Source organism: Falco punctatus (assembly GCF_963210335.1).
Source record: "Falco punctatus genome assembly, chromosome: 5".
In the NCBI taxonomy this organism is placed as follows: Eukaryota; Metazoa; Chordata; class Aves; order Falconiformes; family Falconidae; genus Falco; species Falco punctatus.
In genome coordinates, this window is record NC_137584.1 from 67666355 (window position 1) to 67692145 (window position 25791).

Here is a 25791-nt window from a genome sequence, read left to right on the forward strand (position 1 = left end):
GAAAACCAACAATTTTGTAAAGCAAAAACCCCAAGCCTTTGCAAGACTGATCCTACTGCTTAGATAGTGGAAAAAAGGAAGGTAAAAAGCCCATTAATTTGGTGTTATAACCAAACCTTCATGGCAAAATGCTTCAATCTTACCCCCTTCACATATCTTGCCATTTGTCTTTTTGCTTGCCAGGATTTCAGAACAAGACAGTAACAGCAGAAGTGGTTGATGATTGGGATTACTGCTGTCTACCCCACAAGGAATCAGTGTTCTTACCAAAGCAGATTAGCCCTCATCAGACCCTACAGATAGCTCACTTCAGTGAGCATGTCTTTTTGTTCCTAACAGTCCTTCATAGCAAAGGACAGTAAAACCCGTGGACTATAGGCAGCACTTCACAAACTAGCTGAGTCTTGTGATTTTCTCATGCTGCATTTTCTTCTGTTGTATCACCCTTGGTGTGACAGAGGGAGAAAGACAGACAGAGAAATGCTTGCCTGTGTACTGGTCAAGACTGAAAATCCAAGTAAACAACTAACGCCTAGCATAATTTCACGTTAAATGTCAAAATAAAGGAGACAAATAATAGCCATGGAATCAAGGCAGTAATCCAGCCGGAAACAGATTGCTGGGTGTACATGGTGACTGTTTGCGCTTGTCTGCATTTCAACATGTGTTTCAGCATATTACAAAAAAATTAAACGTCAACAGTAAAGGTAGTTAAATGCTCCATTGATCTGTGCATCTGGACTGAAGAGAGAGAAAAGGGACTTCCAGAAATTTTCCTACACCTACCACAAGCTGAAACAAGCTCGGTGGCTCAGTTTTATTTTTGTCTTGCTTGTACATTTCTCATAGCTGAAAAAGGCAGATGTTCTTCTCATCTTCCCCATATATCTTCATTTACATCCATCTGCCCTCTCAAGAAAAGTTCACAACCAAGCTACAGCACACCCTATCAGTTCTACTGCATGGTAGCTCGAGTTTTTTCATAGTTTTAGAATAGCTTGGCCTTAATTAAAACAACTTTAATGAAATTCTCAGAATCTCTAGAAATCATCCTCGAACTAGTCAACTTGAAACACTCACTGAACTAGTGTCTCTGACATAGCAGATACTTTTTGATATTCACTTTACATGCAGTGCTTGCTTTTCCTCCAGCACAGCTGGACACGAAGACAATTTCTCACCCTATACCCACCAGAAGGTTATTTTGGCAGAGAATGCTCTGCACATCCACGTATGCCAACAGCAAAGTTTTGCTAAACCAGACCAAAGCTGTCCAGATGACTTTTAACTAAGGGTAGCTTTTAGGTCAGCAATTCTTGGCCTCCGTTGTGCCCCTACAAGCTCAGCTACCCTCCAGGAGAGGGGTATCAGCAGTGCCAGGTGGCTCCAGGCTGCTGGCAGACGCCCCCAAAAGGGGCTCCTGCCCTGCTGCAGCTTAAAGGGTGTCATTTAACAAGTGGCCACGAAGTACAGAGCTGCCGCGGGCTTGTAGGCAAAACGGCAAAGGAATTCCACGTCCAGAACGGAGGAGAAGCCGTCTTCGGGCTGCCGAGAAGCTGCCGCAGAGAGGCATTTCAGACTTGTGTCCACCAGGTGTCCTTCAGCAGACTGCTGCGCCTCAGCGATGAGACCTTCCGAAAAAGCCTCGTGGCAGGGAACCGCAGGGAAGCACGACCTGAGCTAGCTCCCCGCAAGTAAAACCCTCCCTACCGCCCTTGTGTAGCCTCCTGGGTCTGAACGATGCCGTAAGGGCGCAACACGCTATGTTGTGAACAATTTCCTCTCTACAGACACTTAACCCCTCTCCCTTCGAAGCTCCAGCTTTCAACGCTCTTGCAAGCGGGCCGCTACCACTTTTTTCTTTCCAGTAAACCAGCCATTTCTAGCACGAAGATGAAGCCTAGCGTCAGCCTCCCGCCGCAGGGCCGGCACCCGGCGCTGCGGGCTGCTGCGGCTCCTGCCGAGGCTCGCCCGCCCTCCTCCCGGCCCGAGCGCAGCGGGGTGCGCCCAGAGGAGCCGGCTGGCGAGCGGGGCCAGCTGCAACCTGGAGGCGCTGCAGCGGCGGCGCCCGGCCGGGCTGGCGGGAAGAGCCCGGCCGCCTGCGGGCTGGCCCGGCTCGGGCTGCCCGGGGCCGGGGCCGGGAGCAGCCGGGGCGGCGGCGGCCCTGGAACTGACCAGGGTCCTAATGCGGCGCCGGGGGCCGGCGGCGGGCAGGGGCAGAGGCAGGGGCACGGCCGGAGCCCGCCGAGCCCGGCCAGCGGGCCCGGTGGCGGAGCACAGCCCGCCCCGCCCGCTCCCCCCGGACAGGAGACGGATGGGCTCCCGTTCCAAATCTGGTATTAGAAGGCGCCTGGAAAGACCAAGGCTCCTACATCTTTGTTTGGGGAGAGGGCACTGGGAGTAAACAACCACCCCTGCTAATTCTGCAAGGGCAAGGTATTTTGCAGCTGGGACCCCCTAAACTGCTTTAAAAAAAACAAACCGAAACACAGCACCTAACGAACTCTTATTGGCTTCAGTGAAATAACAGTATTCTCCAAATGCAAATAGGGAAGGCCATCACGTGTCCTGGAATGACACCGATTATTTTTTTTTAAAACTACTAGTTCTACAGTTACATAAAACTGCATAAATTTTATGCCTTCGTTCAGTGACCAGTTTTCTAGAAGATGTGCCATGAAATAAAGTGCCATGAAAGAATCCTGAAGATACACCATGAAATTTCAGACTGCTTCCTTGGTGATCACATACAAAACCAACGAAATAAAAGCAACAGGGGAGAGCAAGTGTCACAGATCAGCAAGGCACACTTTGAAACAGCTCAAAATCACTGCTTTCGTTAAAATCACTGTTTCAGGGTCTAAGAAACAGCCTTGTCAGGGAAATGCAACAAGTAACGGGTTTGCTGAGATACATTTCTTTCTGTCAAGCTCGTGGACCAGGATGAGGCACTAGGAGTATTCAAGACAGCAAAATAACTGGCACTTCATATCAAGAAGGGCTGTTCAGGCTTTAAGGACTGAAAACAAAGGGAAAAATTACTGAAAAGAAGAAGATGGTTTTAAATATCTGCATGAAAAAGAGGATTCGCATATGGCCTTCTAGAGTGTGATTTTGGCACTGCATTTCATCATTTTCTGTCAATCGCTAAAACTGGAGGAAAGAATAAATTCACGCATAAAAATAAATACATGACTTCATGTAAATCTAGCAGCCTAAAATGTTACGAGCAGTAGTAATTCATTTTTTAAAATGCTGACACATACTGTGAACTCATAATGAAAAATGTGTCCTTCAGAAAAATCCCCGACCAAGATCCAAGAATAAACAAGAGTATGACGTGTCATGGACTCCCTTGCAAATTCAATAAACCTTTAAAGAGGAGCTACTCACTTCACAAAGCATGCAAGGAAAAGAAACACAAAAAGCAACCCTCCCCAAACAACAGCGGTTGTACTTCCTCCCTCCTAAGCAGGCACGCCAGTACTTTTCCTACTCCAAGTGGAGATACAATACTAATCATGACAGCACCAGGATTTCATGATCTAATCATGACAGTATTAGCATTTCACAAGCGATGTATTATGTATGTTTTTGTCAATAAACTGACTCAGCATTTAAAACTCTCAACCAGATGAAGCCACAGCTCTCCCCAAAGTTAACAATGAAGACAGCTCACATGTGAAACCCCCTGGCAAACACGCACGATGCATCCCCTGAAGTCTTACCTCATCCTTTCGCAAGTGAAAAAATCCCATCCTACCAAATTGTCAGGACTCCAGCAGTTTTCCATGAGGTCAAAACCAGAATCAGGTTCCCTTGCTGACCCCACAAATGCTGATGTGCAAAAGCAACATACACCCTGTCCTGATCCCACTGAACAAAATCAGACTCGGAAGACAGACCGAAAAAAATAATGTTTCACATCAGCAGTTGTTGGAACGCAAACAGATCACACCATTTACATCTATTTCACCCTGCAGACAAGTAGCAAACAAATGCCCTGTCCGTACATTTACAGGACTATAGCTTTCACAGAAAGTGGGGTAAAAAAAAAGGATCAGACCGGCCTTTTCTTTCAGAACTACCTTTGAAATAGTCAGGGTTCAAAAGTTCCTATTGCTCCTTACAGTAGGTGCTATTCAGCGCAAATAAAAGACCAGGGGGAACTCTGGAGAACAAAAGGAGGATGTCCTATATTCAGATTCCCACTAGCAGGTAGCTGCATGGGTCACATTTTACAAGGAAGAACCGGGAATCTTTTAACAACTTCTCTCTCTCCCCCCACCTCTTACACAGAGATGGCAGCAATCCTCCTACCCTGATTCACTAACCTGAGCTATAGCATAAGGAAATTACACCTCGGTGTTTCCAAACACAGTGCTGGGAATTTTGAAAGCTCCTTGGACATCTCCTGCCATGGCAGCAGGACTCAATAGGGGCAGAGAGAGCAAGCAGCCTGAGCAGCCAATCAGTCACCAGCCGTCTGCCGAGGATCTGCCTGAGCTGTCGCGCTGCAAGCTCATCCTTCAACCAAGAAATCGTGCCGTATCACACAGTGGAGTCATGGCTTTATCTCTCCCCGCCCCCCCCCCCCCCCGTAAGATCCATCTAACAACGCATTAACACAAAACAAGGTTTCACACTTATTTTCTGGAGCGCGTCCTTTCTCTGCCAAAGTTCTGCAGGGCAGGGCAGATGGGAAGACAAGAGTGATTTAAAGACAAATTTAGCTTTAAACTCTTACCAAACCTACTAGGCACTGTATTAGGCACTGCCAAGCTGAATTCCATGGTGCCAGTACCCTCCAGCTGGGGGTCTCGCCCTATTTCTGCACACAGGATTAAACAAGTACCTACTTTGAAAAGAAATATTTGATAGGCACAGATGAGCGTACCTCTTCTTTTCAGCTCTGTGGTCAGTGTGTTTAGCCAAAGTAGAAGCACAGGTAATAGCTGCTGTACCACAAGTCTCAGCACAAGGAGAAATGAAGGGTTGTCCCTTGGGTTATTACCCTGCTGAACATCACACCTAGCTATAATAGCTACTCTATATGAAGGAGTAAACACAAAACCAAATTGCTCATCCGGGCTCATTTCTTTCCAGCCCTTCTGAAACAACAACAAAGAATGTACCCACTCCAGGGACAAGGATAGGACAGACTTGCACGGCTAGCTACCAGTGAAGATACTGTCCCAGATAAACTAAAGTTAATTTAAGCTACGGCCACCCCTCTGTCAAGCTTGCTACAGTTCCACCATCACTTCCTTAACCAACATGCTGGAGTTTTTAAGAATTTAGGAAGTCGGGAATACAGCAAGCTCATGAAAAGAATAAAGCAATTTCATAACCAAAGGGAAAACAAAAAGAAATAATTAAACACATTTCCAGGAATTTGGTGGGTTTTTTTCCCTCTACTTTTTTTAAAGCTATTTATTGGACAACCGAGGCACTTTAATCTCTGAGCCAGAGGCAATGAATGGTCCTGGCAAACAGCAGTCTAGAAATTGGCACAGAGAACTACCCCACAGTTTAAATATGCTTATTCAGATGCTGTTCAAATTGTGAAAATTTAACTGTTTGTGAATTGGTACAGAACCAGTTTCAGGGATAGGCTTGCTGCAACTTCCAGTGAAAATATTACACAACAGATAACCAGCTCACAGTTTCTTAAAAGAGTTATTAGGGTCCCATCTTAAAAGCCAGCAGGCAGCAGTTGGTGGTGGTGGGGTGTGTGTGTGTATGTGTTAAAGAATGGAAGCCAGTGTGAGCACACACTTTCCGAAGCGCTGTGATTTGGCTTGTCTGACTCCAACCTTCCCCAGAGCATTGCCGCTTACCTCTTTGCAGTTAGATGCGTATTTGAAAGTCAAGTTCCTTGGCAAGGAAGCCTCTGCCTGAGTTAGGGTGCCTCCATCGGCACTGGGATCCAACGGGTGATCATTTACAATGTACGTGCATTTCTCTTCAAAATCAGCTTCCGTCCACAGAGTCATGTCAGCATCCTCCATGTCCATTTTCATTGTCCACTCTCTCCCTTTCACCAGATTCTTGAAACTCACAGCGTCCGAGCTACACTGTGTAGCAGCCTGGAAAAAAAGAAAACAGCCTTTAATCCTCATTGTCCTTCAGTGTTGTGGTTTCCGTTGATACAGCATGACTAATACAGTAGTCTGTGACACTTTAAAAGCGTATGCAGGATAGTTGGTACAGTTGAGTAATAGCCAAAAAGCAGCATAAACGAAGCTGCTCTGACTGAAGCAGCGCCTTAAAATGCCAGCCTCAGTAATAATGAGGAGGGAACAAAAACAAAGAGGAAAAAATCCTTAGGCTGACAACCACTTTACCTTTTTCAGACCCTTTCCTTAATGCATCAGAGAGAAAAAAAATATTCCGTGCTGAAGAAAACGTGGGGTCATGGCCACAAGACCACTTAGTCGCCTGTGGAAAAGCTGCCTCAGAAAAGTGTCACAAACAAGGAGAGGAAGAGGAAAGGAGCTGCTGTCTGCGTCTGAATGAAGCTAAAAATGGAAAGCGCATGTTGGAAGAGCGGAACCCAGCCTTGCCTCTTCCAAATGGGGAAGCCTGAACTTTCCCACCAGCTTTCAACACACAAACAACTTTCAAAACAACCTGGCCCCCCCGCCTCCTCCTGAGGTCCCCTTATCCTTTGGCATGGAAGGCTGAGAAAGCCGACATCCTGCCAGCATCACTGCAGCAGCAGCAGCCCTGCAAAAAGCACTGCAACATGTTCTTGGGGGCCAAAAAAGAAAAGGAGCAAGGGAAATAAATAAAATCAATAATAAGAGAAAGTTTTTCTCTCCCTTTTGATTTTGATGGTACCTCTGAGAATTAATACCTCAAAGCACTGATAGGAGCCTCACAGGACAATTCCACCAAGTCCCTCAGCCCCTCTGTCTATTCGGGACCGAAGCACTGTCACCAAACCTATCCCCAAACAGGTACTAGGTCGAGCTCTTTCCGTAAGGTTCATTAGGGACCACAATCTGTGCCTGCGCTGGTAGCCGGGAATGACGTTCAAGTCCGGCATAAAATCCCTTTATTTTTCCTTTTCGGATACGCAGCCACTGTGAAATTCACACCCTTCCTCCGGGAAAAACGAAACGCGGAGACAGAAAGCACCCGGTCTTCCGAGGAAGAGGTTAAGGGCTGCCGGACTGCCGGACTCCGGGTTACCGGCAGACCCCGGCGCCGCGCCGGGGAGGCACGGCCGGGCCGCCCGCAGCCGCCCGGCGAGGCTGGGGCGGGGGTCGCGGCAGGCAGCTCCCCCCGGCCCCGGGACCGGCCCCCGCGCCCCGTCCCCAGTGCCGCCGAGGCGAGCGGTGCAACAGCGACTGACTTGGCGTTAAAGGGGGAGCGGAGACGAACAGCGAAACTCGGGGGGCGGGTGTTCAGTGCGCGGCGGCGCGGGAGGCTTAGCGCCGGTCGGAGGAGCGCTCCCGGCCCGGGAAGGGCGACGAGGGAAGTTCTGCTCAGTCCGCCGGGGCCGGGGCCGGCGCAGCCGGGGAGGTGCGGGGCGGCGGCCGGGGAGGTGCGGGGCACGGAGGGTCGCCATCGCGCTCCTTACCGGGGCAGAGTCCGCGCGCGTCTCCACACCGAAGCCCACCGTCGGCGGCAAACCTGGCTCATCTCTACCGAGTAAACATTTCTCCTTCCTTCCAGCGGCCGGGTCCCCGGGAGACTGACTCACACCTCCAGCCGCCGCTCCCTCCCGCTCCTCCCCCGCTGTCAGACAGGTGCTGCCGCGCGCCCTGCTCTTGCCTCTGGGAAACGCTGGGGGGCCGCCTGCCACAGCGCGCGCTCGGCCCGCCCGCGGCTCGCGCGCAGCCCGCGCTCGGCTCGCGCTCACGCACCGGGCCGGCCCCTCCCTCTCCCCGGCTGCTCTCGCCGCGGCGCGGGAGGTGGGGCTCTACCTGCGGCCCGCGCCCTGCCCCGCGCCCCCACCCACCCGCCCGGCCGCCGCTTTATTTCCCTTTTAAATATTATTATTTATAACTTTTCTGCCCCCGTTTCGACCGAGATGTGGCGGCCGGGGAGGGCCTGTGTGCCAGCCGGGAGAGCCGCGCCGCTGCCCTGCGGCCCGCGGCGGGCGAGCGCCCCAGCCCTTGCAGAGAAGCCCGTGTGAGACGGTTTCTACGGGAAATCTTATTTTTCTTCCTATTTTAAGCTCCAGAGGCCAACGCGTGCCCGCTTTCGTTCAAAAAACCACAAACAAACCCAAAACAATAAAACTGACTCCCAGGTTCCAGAACACCGATTAAAACCCGATTTAAAAAGTGCTTGCTCCCAAACCTTAACGATTACAGTGCTTTATGACACGACCGGTTTCGGAGTTTCAGAGTTTGGATTTTATCCCCTTCCTGAGTGTCCCTCTTAGCAACACTTGTAAAAGGAATTAGGAAAAACATTTGTTTCTTCCTTCAAATAAAATCTTTCCCCTCTCCCCAGGTAACAGCAGGGAAGCTGACAGGCGCAGGGCAAGGGCAGGCAGCATTTCCAAAGTCGATGCCTCTTTCGCAGCGTGGTAAGAACAGTGATCTTGCGCAGGGCAGTACCTAAGCGACCATCCAGGAGCACGACGGTGATGGAAGGAGGATTGGTATAGCAATTAGCAGACACTGCACCCAATTTTCTTTTCCTCCGATCCAAGTCAGCACGCTGGCTGAAGGAAGGACATCCTGTGATGATGGCATACAATGTCCTGTTTGTTTATTATTAAGAGCATTCCTGCTTCTCATTACAAAACAACCAGATGCCTTACTTCCTTCAGTGGTCCTGTCTCTTCAGCGAGGCGTCCTCGAGCTCAGAGAACGGTGATGCACAATTCCATTTATAGCTGTCTACAGCCCAGTGCGAATGCTAGCTGCTTCTCTGCAAGGCAACTCTACCACTTTTCCTTCTCCTCACACGTCTGCAAGCATATTTCTCATAGCTTTCCTGGCACTTCACATGGAAGCTAGTTTCACATTCTTCTAAACACACACACACTTATATTTCGGGGTGATCTGGGTGTTACGTCATTCTTCAGAAGATAAAAGGGAGGGGGTGGCGGGAAGCACGTTTTATGCAATCAAGTGCTTGCCTGTCTCTCTGATGGGTGTACACACATCCCCTTCCCTCAACCTGCTCTTCCTCCCTCTGATAAAAAGACATTTGGAAAGGATTACTTGCCATTTTCAGTCTGCAATGCTGAGAATAGTATATCTCTGTAAAGACCTTCTGTATGCGCTAACACATGAGGGCTCATGGCAGCAGACCTAAGTAGGGCAACTGCTTGCAAGTGAGTGTCCTGGCTTAACTTCCACCACAGCGTAATTCCACAAGAGAGGTGGCCTGAACACCGGGCTGAAGGATATAAATGTAATTAGATATACCCAGTAAAACCGAGACATAACCAAAATGAGGTCTAGGAAGGCTCTGAAGTAGGAAGAACCATTCATTAAAGGAGAGAAATCCGGCCTACTTGATTGGGTTAATTAACTGATGCTGAGTCACACCGTATAGAACAGAAAAACAATGTAGTCATACTGAAGGTGATTATTTTACTGAAAAATAGTCTCACTCTGAGAGGCAGCTGTTTCGGAGCTTTTCACTTCCCTGTTAGCTTGAAAGAAAAACAAAAAGGGGGGGGGGGGTGCCAAGAAAAAAGGGCTGATGTGTTTCCTTCAGGGGGCTGATCTTAATGTAAAGGAGAGCAGGAGAAAAGCAAATCTGCCTTTCAGAGAACTGAGAGTGCTTTTGCGTTGGAGAAGAAAAGGAAGCAGAGATTAGATCAGATCAGATGAAGTGAAATATTCGTCAGGATGGCAGGAGGATGCCAGCATCCCAGGTCAGTGTGGCTCTCTCCCCGAAGCCTGGGGAGGCAAGTACAGCCTACGAAGCTTATGGACTTCAAATAACTCTGTGGCACACTCTGAGGCTATCCTGAAATTAGCTCCAGGTGTCTCAGTGAAGCTGAGCCCAGAACTACTGTAGTGCAGAAGGGATTTCACTGGTGTGCAGGTCTAGCCTAATAGTGCCTGCCTGATCTGGAATAAAATTAAGTTTATCAAGAAAGAAGAGACAGAAACAAATTGTTAAGGATGTGTACTAAAGTAAGAATCACAAAGGAAACTCTGCCATTAAAGAAATACATAGACTGACCTTCTGACCTTCCTCCTTAATAGAGAAACATAAAAAGACACCCTGTTCAACCAGAAGTTTTCTGCTCTTTTATAGAAATCTTTCAGACCAGTAGCTGCTATTGTCTGGAATGTGCAATCTCAAAATGTTCATTTCAAAAAGAACATTTTTAGTCATATTTTCATTTTTTCCTTCTTGCTCATAGAAAACCTCAATTACTGTATTAATCAGCATTTCTCAGGCAGCTCTCTCTGCAGCAGCTTTCAGCCTGGCAACAAATCATGAATGGCCCTAACAGCTCTGATCTCAGAAATCCCCATCCATTTCCTTTGATGCTATCACCACTTCAGCTCAACAACAAGCCTGCGCAACCCAGCCTCAGCCTCCGCTGCCTCTGCTGCTGCTCTTCTCCCTGTGCCTGCTGTAATTGTAGGGGGAAGAAGGAGGGAAGGGAGCTGCTCTAATAGACGAAACTTCTTTAGAAAGTTGGAGGGGAGATAAAATGCACACAAGAGATTAAAGCAGAGTCTCATTTTCACATCCTCCCCTTCCCCTTACCCAAACAAGGTCAGCAGCAGATTGACCACATCAAGAGTAACTACCAGACCCACCCCCATTTCCCACTTCCTGCATGTAGGCATCCTTGTGCTGGTAAACATTTGGGGACCAGTTGTGGTCATTACTTGGAGAAGGTACACGATGTAGTTGCACAACTGCACATCTTTTAAAAGCCAACTGTGAAATCAAACTCAAAGAACTTGCTTTCAAGTTCTGCTGAGATACACTCCTGTTTTGGGGCCACGTTTCTGAAAACATGGTTGCTGTCAGACTCAAGGGTAAGAGAGAGACCCAGCACGCTCTAGTGACTGTGCAACAGGAAAAGTTACAGCCGCCTTCTCACAGACTGGCCTGACTTTGCAAAACACAGCCTATAGGCTTCAGATATAATCTCAGAGGCTTTGTATGCCCTAGACAGCTACAGCATGGTATTGCCTATAAGGAGAGAAATTAAAATTACACTTGAATCTACATGAAGGTTTTTGCAAGGGCATTTAGGGTGCTGTATGTTGTAGCCAGGAGGCTTCTGGATTAACACATGCAGCTTTCATGGACTGCCTTTAATTACAGAGCACCCTGGTCATTGCCTCGTAGCACTTCCAAATGCCCTTTACATTTATTTTTGTCGCAGCTGTGCAATACCAAAAGCAGATCTTCTGGCTGCACTCTCAGCTACTGCCTAGTGCAAGCTTTAACATCTCTTTTGATTTCTGCTGTTTTATTCTCTCAAGAAATTTTCCTTAAGAACAGAAAAAAGGAATCAAACTAAAATACCATATGCCTTTTTGTTTCCAGCCAGGCCTTATTAAAATAATGTTCAGATGATGTATGAATAAGCCAAAACAACCCTCCTCCAATGGAAAAAACACTGTTGCAGCACACAGAAGTGAGAACTAAGCTTCAGCCATTTCCTCTTGTTGAGGCTCGAGTTTGAGAAGAAGGAGTCAAGGCCGTCTGGGCCTGCTATAAGGAGGGCAAGAAGTCACTTCACTGTGAGAAGCTGGGCTTCTCTTCGCTGTGAACACAGCTGAGCAGCAAAGACAAAACAGTTTGAAGCCACTCGCTCTTGTTTCCTAGGAAGCAAGCTGGAGTGAAGCTACTGAGACAGCAGCAGCAGCAGCTGTTTTGTCATTGCACCTCTTTTCATTGTGGGTAAAGGTAGTAGACTTTAGGGTCTGGACTAAACGTAAGGAGCCACCTCCTTGCCCCTTATGAAAAGTGAAATGCCTCACAGCAAAGACCACAGATCAGCCTTCCCATCCCACTTTTGAGCAATGGTCGTCTTGGGGAAGGTAGGGATGATAGCCAGGAGTCCATACAATAATACTTGTATTGTCTTTGCATGTTTCTACAACCCAAGTTTACACCGGACAAGAAAACCTGAGCACAAAAATCAACCTTCTACATCTCAAAAGAGAGACTTTTGATTATTCTGACCATAGCAACTGAGTCTGAGGAAAAATGAATGAAAACAGGCCAACTCATTCCAACCACTTGCCAATCTTACTAGTGACAGAGGACTGAAAAAAAGGGTGTGCTTTGGGAAATTTTCTTTTAAAATAGGCTGATTTCCAGATTATTCTTGAGGAGGGATGGAACAGTATACATATTATAGAAGGCTCACTCCTGTGAGTATTTAAAAGACATCAGCACCACAAAAAGCTCACAACAACCTGAAATAACGAAACCATTTCAGAATTAATAGCATTAATTCAACTTTCACGTCTCTTCCCAACTCTGTAGTCATGACATTTCTCAGGGTATTTTCTCCTCAACCTGCCTGGAAAGTCATAGAGATATGAACCACAGCAAAACTTTGGACTCTGCTCCTGCACAATTCAGTTTTCATTTCAGATACTCTCCAGGCTGCCCAGCGTCATGGAGCTGACGAACACAGCAGAAGGAGGGTGAGATCCATGGGTGGAACCACACCACTTTTCTCAGACAAAGAACTGGCCACAGAGTGAGTTTCAAAACAGATTAACAAAAACAACAGCTACACACCATGACAAAGCGCATATGGTGGAAACAAAAATATTTACCCACAGATTATCACAGATCCAGGAATGTGACTACCACGCATCTAGGACCAAAGGATTCAAAACAGTGACTGCATGTTTAGAGCTGATATGGGAATCTGGTAGGGGTGGGCTGAAGGACCACTTTTTAAGCTTCTAAGAGTACAGTTGTCATTTCTCCACCTTTCCTACCCCAGGGTGGTGAAATAACAGTCTTTTCATACCTGTGTGTTGGCTGGGGGAGGGAAGAATTCCTCTGCTATTAAACACAACTTCTCATTAAATAGTTGACACCTTATCCTTCTTTAAATGTTGTAATGTTTACTTTGCAAAACCCAGGAAAGCTTTTAAAATAAAGATAGCAGAGAGATTCTTAAGCCGGGTGTCCTCGCTTATCTGCTCTTTATCAACCAGCTATTGTTTCTGGAGGAGCTCATTGGGGAAGGTGGAGCAAAGGGGGTTAATGTTCAATAGGTATCTATCAGTTCCCCTGAAGGAATAGTGCTGCTGACAGAAGAGCAACACTGGGCTCTCAACTACTTCCTGCAGAATGTGACAAACCAGAAAGAAAAAACCCGAGGGCTGCAGCTACTTTTTTTTCTTCCTTTTTTTTTTCCTCCCTCTCCCAAAACAACTAGTTTTAAGAAAGACATTGTCCTTAGGAGAGATAATCCCACAATAGAGAGTCCATTAGAGGTATTAAAGCATTGGCAGCGCCTGATCTACAAGAAGGGCTCTGTCCTGACAATAGACAATTAAAGCTGATAAATCTGCACTACTTGTTGCCGTTCTAATTCCTCGTAATTGTATGCTACTTGTCCCTGCCTCCTGCGTCCAGGGATGAAGCATGCTTCTTTAATCTCCACAGTACCTGACCTAGTTCCTATGTGGTCTTTTCAGGACCTGTTTTCTTCCCATCTGGACTTCTTCCCTCCTACTCTCCTTTCCTGATTCCCTCTCCTAAGCATTAAGAAGAGGTTACGATAGAGGGCACAGAAAACACCAGAGCACAGCACCCGGATCAATAATTCTGGAGCCCCAGACAATGCACTAATCTGCAATAACAGCTAATCATGGTCAATTTGGCACACCAGTGATTAAACTGTACTTTTCATTAGGCTCAACAAGTAGAGCAGACACACAGTGACAATTCAAATTGCCCTATCTGCAAGAGCTGCCAAACTCCTGCCCACTTCTGTGCTTGTAGCTGCTACATCACTAGTCTTGCCAAACCAGGCGCTTTGTGGGGGCATATTTTTTTTTTCTTTTGACATTTTATGGACTGGGACTATTAGCTGTGTTTACAAGCCCCTGCCTCACTTTACTACCACGAGTTCTCCTAGTTAAAGGGCTCAGTAGGTGAAATTGTGATGTGATGTGCTGTGCAGGATGCTGAAAACGATCATTGCAATTACATGTTCCCTCCTGGTGCTGATAATATTCGTGGTTTTATTTTACATCTCAGAGGTTTGGTGGTTGTTGTTTTTTTTAAGAAAGTTTGAAAGCCTGCTGGTGACAGAACAGAAGCATGAAAAAGTGCATCACAGGACTTAAAAGACAGAAAACAAGTAAAAAAACCTACCCTTGGATCTATTTATTTTTCAAACTGAACTGTTCAGCCAACCTCACAAAGCACTTGGAGACTGAAGAATGGTTTGGATTTTCTTTTTTCTCCCCTGAACTTGCGAACAAGCCACTACCGTGTCCACCTTAGAAATCTACACAGCTACTAACCCTTACATGCCATTTTGATAGCGACCATCCCATCACTCTCATAGAACAATTTCTTCTGGTTACAATTGTACCTAGAAGACCTGTTTTGCAAATTTCCCTGAAAGCTTGACACAAGAGTTTACCACAATCTTTCTCAAAAGTACAGCACCAAATTCCAGAAATCCTAGACCAACCCCACACACTTAGGGGTCTCCTTCTGTTTAACTTTAGCTTATCATCCTTGTATTAACTTGTATAAGTGTTAAAACTGCACTCCAAGCTGCTTTAAAAAAAAAAAGCATGGAAGATGTCAAACGAATGCAGGAAATGTCTATTCTACTATTAATATTAATGAATCCCTAATGCATTTGCAACCCACTTAAGGTAAGCCGGTACAGTTCTTCTCCTGACAGCTATTCCTCATCAAACTACCACTGCTGAAGATGTTCATGCTTTCCCTTTTGCTTTGTAATCTTTAAATCAAGTTTAAATCACACCAGAGCCTACCACAAAATAATGTATTTTATCGTAAGTGAACACAAAAGCCCTGGAGACAGAGGTTTTCAAACAGTGCACATGTCCGCTCAATTTATCATTTTAAGATAGGAAGCTGCCGCAACAAACAAAACACCTCCTTGAAAGTGGGACAGCAGCAGATTGTGGTGCAGAAAGCTCCGGGATCTTTTGTTTTCCTGGAGAGCAACAACGGGGCTTTGCAGAGAAAGACAACAGCCTCCCCTTGCTGAAATCTAAATCAGTTCATATAGGAAAGCCTGCCAACTCCTAATTAGATGGTAACAAAATATTGCAGATAATTCACTTTTCACGATAAAGCAGAAACAAGCAGGCATGCAGCACCCAGCAGGGGTTCAACTGATAAAACGGTGTCAAACTCAAACCATTTGTCAACTGGGAGGGAAGAGAGCAAGCTGAAAGATGGACTCAGGAAGTAGATTTATCTAGTGCGACACATTAACTAGCATAAATACTAAGGAAAAAGTAAACACATTTACCCAGCCAGCAAAGAAAAGGCTTCTGAGTCTCAGACCCACACTGGCCATCTAACCACTCAGCTGTCAGCTACAACAGCAGTAGCATTTTTCTTCTTGTGCAGGACTGCAATACCATTTAATTCATGGCACTAAAAGGTTTTATTAAAAGCATACATTATAATTAAGCAAAACAAAAGCGTGAGTCCTCTGCTGTTCTAGTCTCCTCCCTCCGCCCAGTAGCCAAAACAATAAAACCACCTTGGCAGCAAACAAGTCAGGTAACATACCCCAGAGAAGAGCACAGATTTGTTACAGAATCATTTACTTTGCATCTGGCTTGCTCAAAACTGCCTTATCAGAAACTTCTGTCCCAGAGGCTCCCAAGGCAATGGAGTGGGCTGACAATGCAGGTCAGGCACAGTAAGTCGCCAGCAGCGTAATATGGGGCACACAAACAAACTGCAACAATGCAAGGCTGAAGGGCTCTTTGGATGTATGCTTTCCATTGGAAAGTCTAAACAAGTAACACATTTTGTGGGCAGCACATCTCTGCCACTATCACCAAGAAGGAAAACAGCTCAAAGGGATTTAGAATACCACCCCACAGCTACATACATACACGCACCTTATGCTGGCAACCCATAACATCAAAGGATGGCACATCACAGCAGCAAACCATTCTAACACTCAATCTGATAACATGAAACTCAAAAATTAACAGCAAAGTAAGTAATCTACGTCGTGCTCCACCTTCCCCCCCCCCCCCCAAAAAAGAAGAAAAAGGAGTTCATTCATAAAGCAAAATACCGCACAGTTCTTTGTTCAGCTGTACCTTCATGTGTCCGCACAGCACAGGTTCCCCACCTCCAGCTCATGCATCTCAGGATTTTAGTCCATATGGGAAGTCTGTCATTCACTCTCACACCCTTACACACACACATGCGTACATGCACACCACACCAGCGCTCTCACTCCCCAACACGCACTGCCTGGAACCGCTCCGAGGATTTTAGAATTTCCTCTTGCTAGCAGATTCCTCCCTCCCCTCACATCCACTCCACCCCATTCTGTAATTAGGCTTAACAAGAGCAATTAACAAAACAAACTCCTCTCCGCCTGGTGGCCTGATAATTCTGATTGTCATAATGTATTAAGATGTGTAAGCCAGTTTAAAATAAAGGTAAATTACAACATTGCAAAAGAGCCATTTTGCACCTATTTTTACTGCCTTTATCATAGGGATAATGAACACTCAGCCACCCTTTTAATTTAAAACACAAAACCCCAAACTCAGGACTGAACAGCAGAACTCAAAACTGTTGATTTTGGACCAACGAGACTACTTTCTTTTTTTGCTAGTTTATTAGAGGGCAGCTCCCTCCTCCTATACACAGCAAATTCGATATAAACTTTTTTTTAATTACTTTGCGACTAAAACTTCAAGATGCAAAATCAAGTTTAAATGCATCTTCTAGTTTTACAGACATCCATGAATAAATGGATTGTAATTGTTTCTTTTGCCCTGCCTGCCGCCTAATGGCATGACATAGGAGACCAAAGCCTCAAAATTTTTTCTGATGGTTTGTCCACCCATCACTTTCCTTCAGCAATTAAATCAAAGAAATTAGGGTCAGAATCATTTAAAAAAAAAAACAAACCAACACAACAACAACAAAAAAAAAAAACCACAAAAAAAAGAAAACAGCTGAGGACTAACTGATTTCAGGTGGTCAGTGGGGAAACTTTGATGTCCTTTGATTTCATGAGCTATGGGGTCCAACCCACACAGAAAATTTACACATAGCCTGAATTCAATTGGGAAACATATCTAGTTCTTGTGCTGCTTATATACTCTGGGAAGGTGTTCTTAACACTGTCAACATAAAATCAGTAAACATATCAAAACTATAAACACACAGGAAAATTCACGAGCAGAAAACAGACCAGAAAATAAACCCAGTTTGGTATATGACATGGATTCGGGTTCATATGAACTGGAAAAACATTCTGCTCCCTCAGATACATATAACCTGATTCACAACACCATCTGCCAACTAAACACAAACAATTTAAAAAAAAAAAGAAAGAAAGAAAGAAAAAAAGACTGGTATTGCTAGTGTATTGTTGGAATCCTGCAGCTTCTGACAAGCTAGATATGTTTTCCTAAGCCAACGATTTCATCTATGCTGGGTGTCAACATTTGCACAAGAATAATTCTGGGGGTCAGAAAGACATCAGCAAATGAGATTTCAAAAAGTTTCATAAGAGTGCAGATTGCTCAAACACAGGGAAAGGAGGGTTTCAGCTTCCAGAAGTTCACTCTTCTGCTTCTTCATTCCTCCTTCCCTGAAGCTGAGTCAAAGTTCTGTAAAAACCTACAGTGAACCATCAGCTTTGCATGACAACGTTCTCACACAAAAAGCTATGCTTTGCAATGAGACAAACGGTCCAAAATGACAGTAAATGGAGCCCATTACGGTGCAAAATCCGGCACTCTGTCAAATGGTGGGAAATGCCAAACGCAGAATTGCATACAGAAACTCAGTTCTGCACTCCTGGCATACACTGTACATCTTTTTTTCCACCAGACTGCTTCCTCATTCGGTGTTTAGAAAGAAGAGTGCTGACTGAAAAAGTAATTTTTCCAGCTTTTTTTCTCTCTTCTTTGTCCTTGAAAGGCCCAGTGCCTCTACTTTTACCACAGACCATTCAAATGGAAGGCCAACCAATTCTGTCTTCTGTTTTTCTACTTTGCTTATGACAACAACAACACTAGAATGCTTCACAAATATCAAATAATGACTAATCTGATTTTCACAGTACCTCCTCCATATGCTGATGAAGGTATTATTGCTATTCTCACTCTGCAGAAAGGGTAGGAGACACAATGACATTAACATCAAAAGCATACATTAATTTTGGGATGCAGAGAAGCTGATTTAGTCAGCATGGCATATCACTTTCTATGTTCAAAGCATTTCTCTTCCTGGAATCTGTGACGGCTCTGCATTTTGCAGGTCTTCACATCAGACACCGAGGAAGATGCCAAAATTAATGACCATCTGCAAAAGGCTTTGCTGAGTTGAACTGGCATGAATTTTACTCAGAATCATGGGCAGATATAATACCTGGTTCCTCAGAGCAGAGCTCACCTGCCCCAAGAAGAGCAACACTGTTTCCTACCATGGCTATTTTACTGCCTTACGTGGCAGTCAATGAGGTGGGGGGAAGAGGCGTCTTAAAGATAACGTTTTATTACACACCCCAATTCACCTCCCGTAGCAAACTTGTCTGATGCCTGAATGAGGCAAGTAACTAGCAGGAAAAAAACCCAGTAATTAAAGGAGTAATTAAAGACTGTATCATAACACATGAGGATCAAATTGGGGTTAGGCAAACCACCTAAACTGGAGAACTTGGGTCTGCAATTTCAGTAAGGTTTTTCCACAGCTTTTGTGCTGGTTTTTGAAACTGCAAAGAGAAAAAGCAGAGATCCCACAGCCCGGCATCACACTGACACCCATACAGATGGATCAGCAGAGCTGGAATATTTTGATCTGCTACAGGCAGACCTCTGGGGGGAAGCTAGCAGACCTGGCTCAGACCAACCATACAGTTGTTTTTGGCAAGCTCAGCACAAGCACTGGAAGGGATAGGACACTTCTGCTGGTGGGTTTCCCCAGGTGATCTGCTGGAAGCAGAAGAATGACTATTTTCAGGCATCTTGGTTTCATGCCAGGTTTGGTGTGGTTTGTTCCTACTCTCCTCGCTTCCTGTCTCAGCCCATCTTTCAGACCTCATCTCAGCCTACTGATTGGTTTCCTTGCCCAGCAAGTCCTTGCCTTGTTCCTCCTGACCCCTCCTGTAGTTTCCCTTTCCAGTCATTCCCATTTTCCACTCCCACACCCAGGCCCTATGTGCCAAGCCTTCTCATTGAGCCAGTTTCAGTCCCTCCTGGTTCCTCACCTGCACTGCACTCCTTTCCCACCCTGATCTAAGCACAGGGTACACTCTCCATCCCCATGTGCCCCTTCCTGCTGCCTGGCAGGCCTGGCCCCCACAGCAGCGTGGTGTAGTCAAGTCTCTCCAGGCATCTCCTGGTGCTCCTCCGCAGGCACGTAGCAGTGAGCTCAGTTCACACGTTAAACAGACATGGTGACAAGCCAACTGGAAGTTCTGTGACTACGTTAGTATGGCACTGAGCCCAAGCTAATAAGCCCTGGTGAGAAGCCGGATATATTAGCTTGGGCTTAGCACCGTGCTAATGCAGTCAGGCAGCTTTTGGATCAGAGCTGGCTTACATCCCACCCGCTTTTAACACCGAGCTTGCTCGTCTTTGTCTACAATAACCCATAAAGATAAATCCCTTGGTCTTGTACCAACCTTACTCTCAGTTTCCCTCCTCCCTGACATTGTTGATCTCCAGGCACAGTCTCTCCTCCTTCATAATCCTCTCAAGGTTCAGCTTTTGTCCATAGGCTTTTATAAACAGCTCCTTCTGATGACTCTCTGTCCTTAGGATGGTTTGCAGTAGGTATGCGCCAAACATGCACCCTTCTGCTCTCAGTTCAGGCACGCAGTCCTAGACCCAACAGCATTCACTCATTGAAGCAAGATGTGATGCCCTCCTACAGCTCCTGGGCGGGCTGCTCTGCCAGTCATCTAGGTTGGCTTCTAGCTCAAAAGCAATTCTCCTGGGCGCAGGAGTCAGGAATGGAGGTGGTGACAGGACTGGTGTGTGTCCAGGTCTTGCTCTGACAGAGACCTGATGCAGGTAAAGCACATGTGCAGATCCAGGAACTGGGAAGAGATCCTGGCAGAGGGATGGTATTTGAGCATCCCTGACAGCAACAGCCATTCCCCTCTCCTGCCACATACACCGTCCTTCCCAGAGCCACTGAACCTGTCATTCAAACTTCTGCTCTAAAAAATGGGGGCTGTCACGGTGGAGATAGCTTTTCAAAAGAAAAGTCATCACACAATGTTAGCAACACAATTTTTGACATAGCCAAGTTCTTGGAAACGGCAGAATAGATTTGGGGGGAAAATGCAACCTGAGGAAAGTAAAGTTTAAGTGACAATTGAGCCAGATGTTTAGAACTTGGTAGATTTATGAGCACCTAGAAGTAGGATCTCCTAATACAAATGGTCTTTCTTAGCAACAGGTGATGCTACCAGCCTTGCTTATAGAGATCAGTTTCCTGAGATTAATTTTAGGGGGATGTTACTGAACATTTTCCTTTGTATGAGAACATCACCATCACACACAAATCACATACAAAGCACGTGCATAGATTTAAACCCTGTTTCCTTGGCCTGCTATTCCTCTTTCAGTGGCCCAAGCCAATGCACTAGAATTGTATTAATTATACAATATGGCAAGGTTTGATAGAGACAGTGAGGATGCTCCTGTTCCAACAGGTTTATGTAAAGTACTCCTTTTCATACACTAAATCCTGAAGGGCAATGGAGACAACAAAAATGCTGATGCTACTCTTTTTCATCGCTGTTAAGATTAAAAAAATAAACAAGTGACTATCTAATTGCAGTAGTTTGCTGTAATAAAATCAGATCTTTAAGTGACTAATCTCTTCACCAAATAACAAAAAAAAAAATTGGAAGATTAATTTGCACCAGTCTGTCCCTGCATATTCCTCATCTAAAATTATTAGCGCTACATGCACACAAATCAGGCAACAGGGAGTAAGGGAAGCTTGCAATCAGACCTAATGTCTTCCCTTCCTCTCAGCCCCCAGTACAGCCACTTCCTTTCTACAAATGCTTTGCTCAGATCTGTACACAAGACAGGGCACATCTTCCGGGGAGGCTCAAAGTCTTTGCAGACACACAGTTGCCTTCAAAGCATCACTGGAAATCTGTGTGGGAAGACTCTAAGATATTAAAACCATCCTGTACTCTTCTAAGGCAACAACAAACCCCCTCTGCATTTATCTATCACTTCCCTGTTCTGTTTATTCTGGGCTGCAGAATAAACTTCTTGACTACTGAAAAAGATGCACATAAGCTGCGCCACATGTGCAAAGGAAACAACAGAGAAAATCTGTATGTCCTTTCCAGACAGTTCTCTTCCAGAACATTAAAATTATACATAAACTTTTCCTCTATTACCAAAAGCCAGCAAAACCAAGGCTGGTGTGAAAATACTGTGCTTCAAAATGCACAGTATCTGTCCTAAATCCAAACTGACTTACCTTTTGGATCAACACTCCATTACCATCTTGCCTGATTTTCTTCTCCCAAAGGTAACTGCTCTCTAGCAGATTCACAAGTAATTTAAGCCATGATCTTCAGTCTTAAGAAATCCCCAGCTGAAGTTCGCTATGGCACTCATAACCACAGCCCAGCAGTAAGCAGGATGCGACACTGCTCTTCCTTGTGTGGCACTCAGGCGGCCAGCTCATGCTTGCTGACTACAGATGAGAGGTTGTCATGTTTTCTCAGTTTCCCCACTTCTAACCTGAGAGCTACCCTGTGCAGCAGGAAGACTTTGAGAGACACATCCCTTTGTACCCTCTCCTTGCTGCCAGATGTCCTCTGTGGCCGGTTCATGGCTTTCATTTTGTGTTTCGCAATAGCTTAACAATTTTGGTAAAAATTCAGAGACTACTACTACTACTACTGAAAAAAAGTACGTATTATTCTCAAAGAAGGTGGAGAGTCCAAAAGATCTGCTCTCAGTTAAATCCTCTGAATTTCTCTCATGTCATTTCTTCCTGACTGTCAAAGCTAGGCTTTTGCCAGTCCTGTGTACGGATAACTGGATCCCTTTGAAATACGGTCAAGCTGACAAGGTGTGGGGCACTACGATCGAGATGGTATTTCCCTGAAATACATGGCACATTGCTAGGGCACCAGAAGAGTGCAAATTACCACAACTCACTGTGCAGACAGAATAGTGCCCGAACAGACCTTTGGAGGCTCATGATCAGTTTCTGAGGATGGATGCTATAACCCCACAGATAACAGTAAGGCTGGGTAAATTGCTTTAAGTCTAGCAAGGATCAAAGACAAACAGGTACCAGAAATTCCATGTATGTACAGGTTACTGAAACAGAAAAGACACATGGGAATATTTTTTTCAGATTAATTTACATAAAACCAGATTTGACTTTTGTACAGTAGACATGATTTTGCAAATCACCACGTCAAAGAAATCTAAACAAAATCCATCTGCATGCTTATAAACACGTAAAAGTGTTTAATGGACACAAAATGTTTTAAAAAGTCAACAATAATGGTTAGTCCATGCTTCCAATTATATTCTTTCTTCAATTAGTCTTGAAGAAACTAACACCTCTATTAATCATTTCAATTAACTCCACACACCACATGACATCCGCACCAGCAGCCCATATGTTGCGTTCCAATCACCCAAATATTAAAGCCTTTTTAATTGATTGATCTAAAGAACATTCAACAGGCTCAAGGTGGCAGCCAGCCAGGAAATCCCAAAAGAAGATGACAAAAAGGTGGGGGTGCTAAACCAGCTTCCCAATTTGTTTTTCTTCTTCCTCCAGGGTTCACTGAGTTAATCCAATCACAGCCCATAAAGCCCCTTTTTAATAAAATAAATAAATAGATAAGAGAACACACATGTTGGCTTTCCCCCAGAGAAGCCCTCTCCACTAAAGCCGGAGAGCCATCCTGTTAAGAAAGTGCCGCATACGAGGGTGCATTTTCGTATGCATTTTTTATCCGGCAGAAATATTTAGCTTGGCCTCCTGCCAGGGAATGCTGAAAGAATAGACTGAATTAGGGGATTTACCTTCCACGTGTTTGGCACGCGTCATTAGAGGCTCTGAAGAGCTTGACTCTTTCGCTCTCTCACTCTCTGTTTTTTCTCCCCCCCACCAGAGCTTTGATGCAGAGAATAAACTATGCACTATAAGAGCAGTTGATGTGTTGCGTTTCTAGGTGTTGGCACAGTGGGTTTTGTTCTGTCAAAGAAAACTGATGCCCTGTTCCTGTAGTTAATATATTTTTTTCATTCCAGTCAGGTATAGGGTGGTATGTTTCAAAAGCATTTGCTTTAACACAGAAAAAAGGATGCTATTTTTCCTTCCATCTTTTCCTTAAGGAAAAAAAAAAAAGTTTTTGAAGTTTTCTGTAGACAGATTTAAACTTGGAGAAAGTGACTTAGAAGTAAATTCCTTAAGTGAAACTCCCAACCACAGAGTATTTTAGGAGCTCATTAGAAAGGTTAATTTTGTAACAATAACCCATTAATTGCTCTGTCATTTGGCTTTTCTATGCTGTCATGTGGACTTACTTTATTTTAAAAAACACTTCTTTACATAAGCACTTCGGTCCTGCAAATACCTGTGAAGGTCTATACCCAGAACACGTTAGTCGAGATGGCTGGTCCATACATACCTCAGGTACCCCACGCACCCTCCCAGAGTTTCTAATTTGTGACAGAAGAGACAACACTGTAAGTTAGCCTCTGCCCTCCTTAACTGACAGAGGGGAATAAAAAAGAAAAAAACCACCAAGTTTCCAGCTGAATAAAAGCATGGAGGTCCTTAAACCAACAGTAAATGCAAATGTTTGTGTCTGGCACACATGGCAACCCTGTTTATAAGGGCAGAGTTTTGCAGAATAACCCCCCAGCGCCACTAACACCCATCCACTGAACTGCTGTGAGCGCCAGGAGAGCCCCGCTGCAGCTGCCTCTGCTGTACTTCTCCTCACAGTATCAGATAAATACAGGCCCCATTCACACATGGGTTTTAGAGTTATTGATTCAAGCAAATCAGTTTAGAAGCTATTTGTTGACATGCTTACTCAAAAGCACAGTTCAAGCGGAGTTTCTAAACTGGTGCTGGCTTTATCTTTATCCCATCTTCACTTGCAAATAAATCTGGGTCTGAGTTTGGTTCAGCTGAATTCATGTCACCAGATGAGAGCATGTGATTCTCCATCTTTCAGTAAAACTAGTTCACTGCATATGAGGAGATTCCGTGGGCTACAGAAAAGAAACTGAAGTGATGGATACCAGGGTATTAACTCCAATGTCAGAAAGGTGCTGAGGACCATCTCCTCACTGAATGTAAAACATCTCAGCTGTAGGGACCTCCTCATAGCTGAAGGGCAGGCCCACAGTTTATCACTTCTTAAATAAATCATTCATAATTCATAACCAGGTTGAAAACCACACAAATAATGACCTCTCAGTATTACTCAGCGGAAAGTGAGAACTGGAGTTTTCCACCCAAACCCACAAAGGCTGACAAGCTCAGACATGGTTTTGTGCGCTCCTTCCTGGACCCCACGTTTTTAATTCAATTTAAAGAAAGTCAGGCAGCCACTTCCCCCCCATCTTTTAAGTAAAGATGTTAACATCCGTGCTAATAATACAACTACCCCTTCTTTTATCAAAGGCTTCAGGAGTCACAGACACTTTCTTTTCATCACCAGGAAAAACTGCAAAAAAAAAGCTGCCTAGTTCTGCTGCTAACAGGGCAGGTTTGGCTCTATACATGCATGGATGCCAGCCAGTGGCTGAAGCACTGCTTTACAGAATTATAGAATCGTTTAGGCTGGAAAAGACCTTTAAGATCATCCAGTCCAACTGTTAACCCAGCACTGCCAAATCTACCACTAAACTATGTCCCTAAGCGCCACATCTATACATTTTTTAAACACTTCCAGGGATGCTGACTCCACCACTTTCCTGGGCAGCCTGTTCCAGTGCCTGACCACCCTTTCAGTGATTATTTTTTTCCCAATATCCAATTTAAACCTCCCCTGGCATAACTTGAGGCCATTTCCTCTTCTCCTATCACTTATCACTTGGGAGAAGAGACCAACACCCAGCTGCCTACAGCCTCCTTTCAGGCAGTTGTAGAGATCAATAAGGTCTCCCCTGAGCCTCCTTTTCTCCCGGCTAAACAACCCCAGTTCCCTCAGCTGCTCCTCACAGGACTTGTGCTCCAGACCCTTCCCCAGCCCCATTGCCCTTCTCTGGACACGCTGCAGCACCTCCACGTCCCTCTTGCAGCGAGGGGCCCAAAACTGAACACAGGATTCGAGGTGCAGCCTCACCAGTGCCCAGTACAGGGGGACGGTCACTGCCCCAGTCCTGCTGGCCACGCTGTCTCAGATACAAGCCGGGATGCTGGTGGCCTCCTTGGCCACCTGGTCACCCTGCTGGCTCACGTTCAGCTGGCTGCTGACCAGCACCCCCAGGTCCTTTCCCCCGGGCACTTCCCAGCCACCCTTCCCCCAGCCTGTAGCGCTGCGTGGGGCTGGTGTGACCCAAGGGCAGGACCCGGCACTGAGCCTGGTTGAACCTCATGCAACTGGCCTGGGCCCATCGGTCCAGCCTGCCCAGCTCCCTCTGCAGA

The 25791-nt window shown here is 45.6% G+C and overlaps 1 protein-coding gene and 1 long non-coding RNA gene across 7 annotated transcripts in view; one reads left to right on the top strand and one right to left on the bottom strand.

Annotated features, from left to right (window-relative positions):
* The window catches only part of PRDM1 (PR/SET domain 1), a 104194-nt gene that overhangs the window by 17317 nt on the left and 61086 nt on the right, over positions 1 to 25791 (bottom strand). For 2 of the 6 annotated variants that reach the window (XM_080389841.1, XM_080389843.1), the window contains one exon: positions 5841 to 6089. In XM_080389841.1, coding sequence (XP_080245967.1) covers positions 5841 to 6089 — 249 coding nt within the window. The other 4 variants (XM_080389842.1, XM_080389845.1, XM_080389844.1 and 1 more) reach the window with 4 other exon arrangements.
* LOC308064812 lies at positions 7571 to 16184 on the top strand. Its single transcript, XR_013928534.1, has 2 exons — positions 7571 to 7659; positions 8470 to 16184. It is a non-coding gene; the product is annotated as an uncharacterized lncRNA (long non-coding RNA).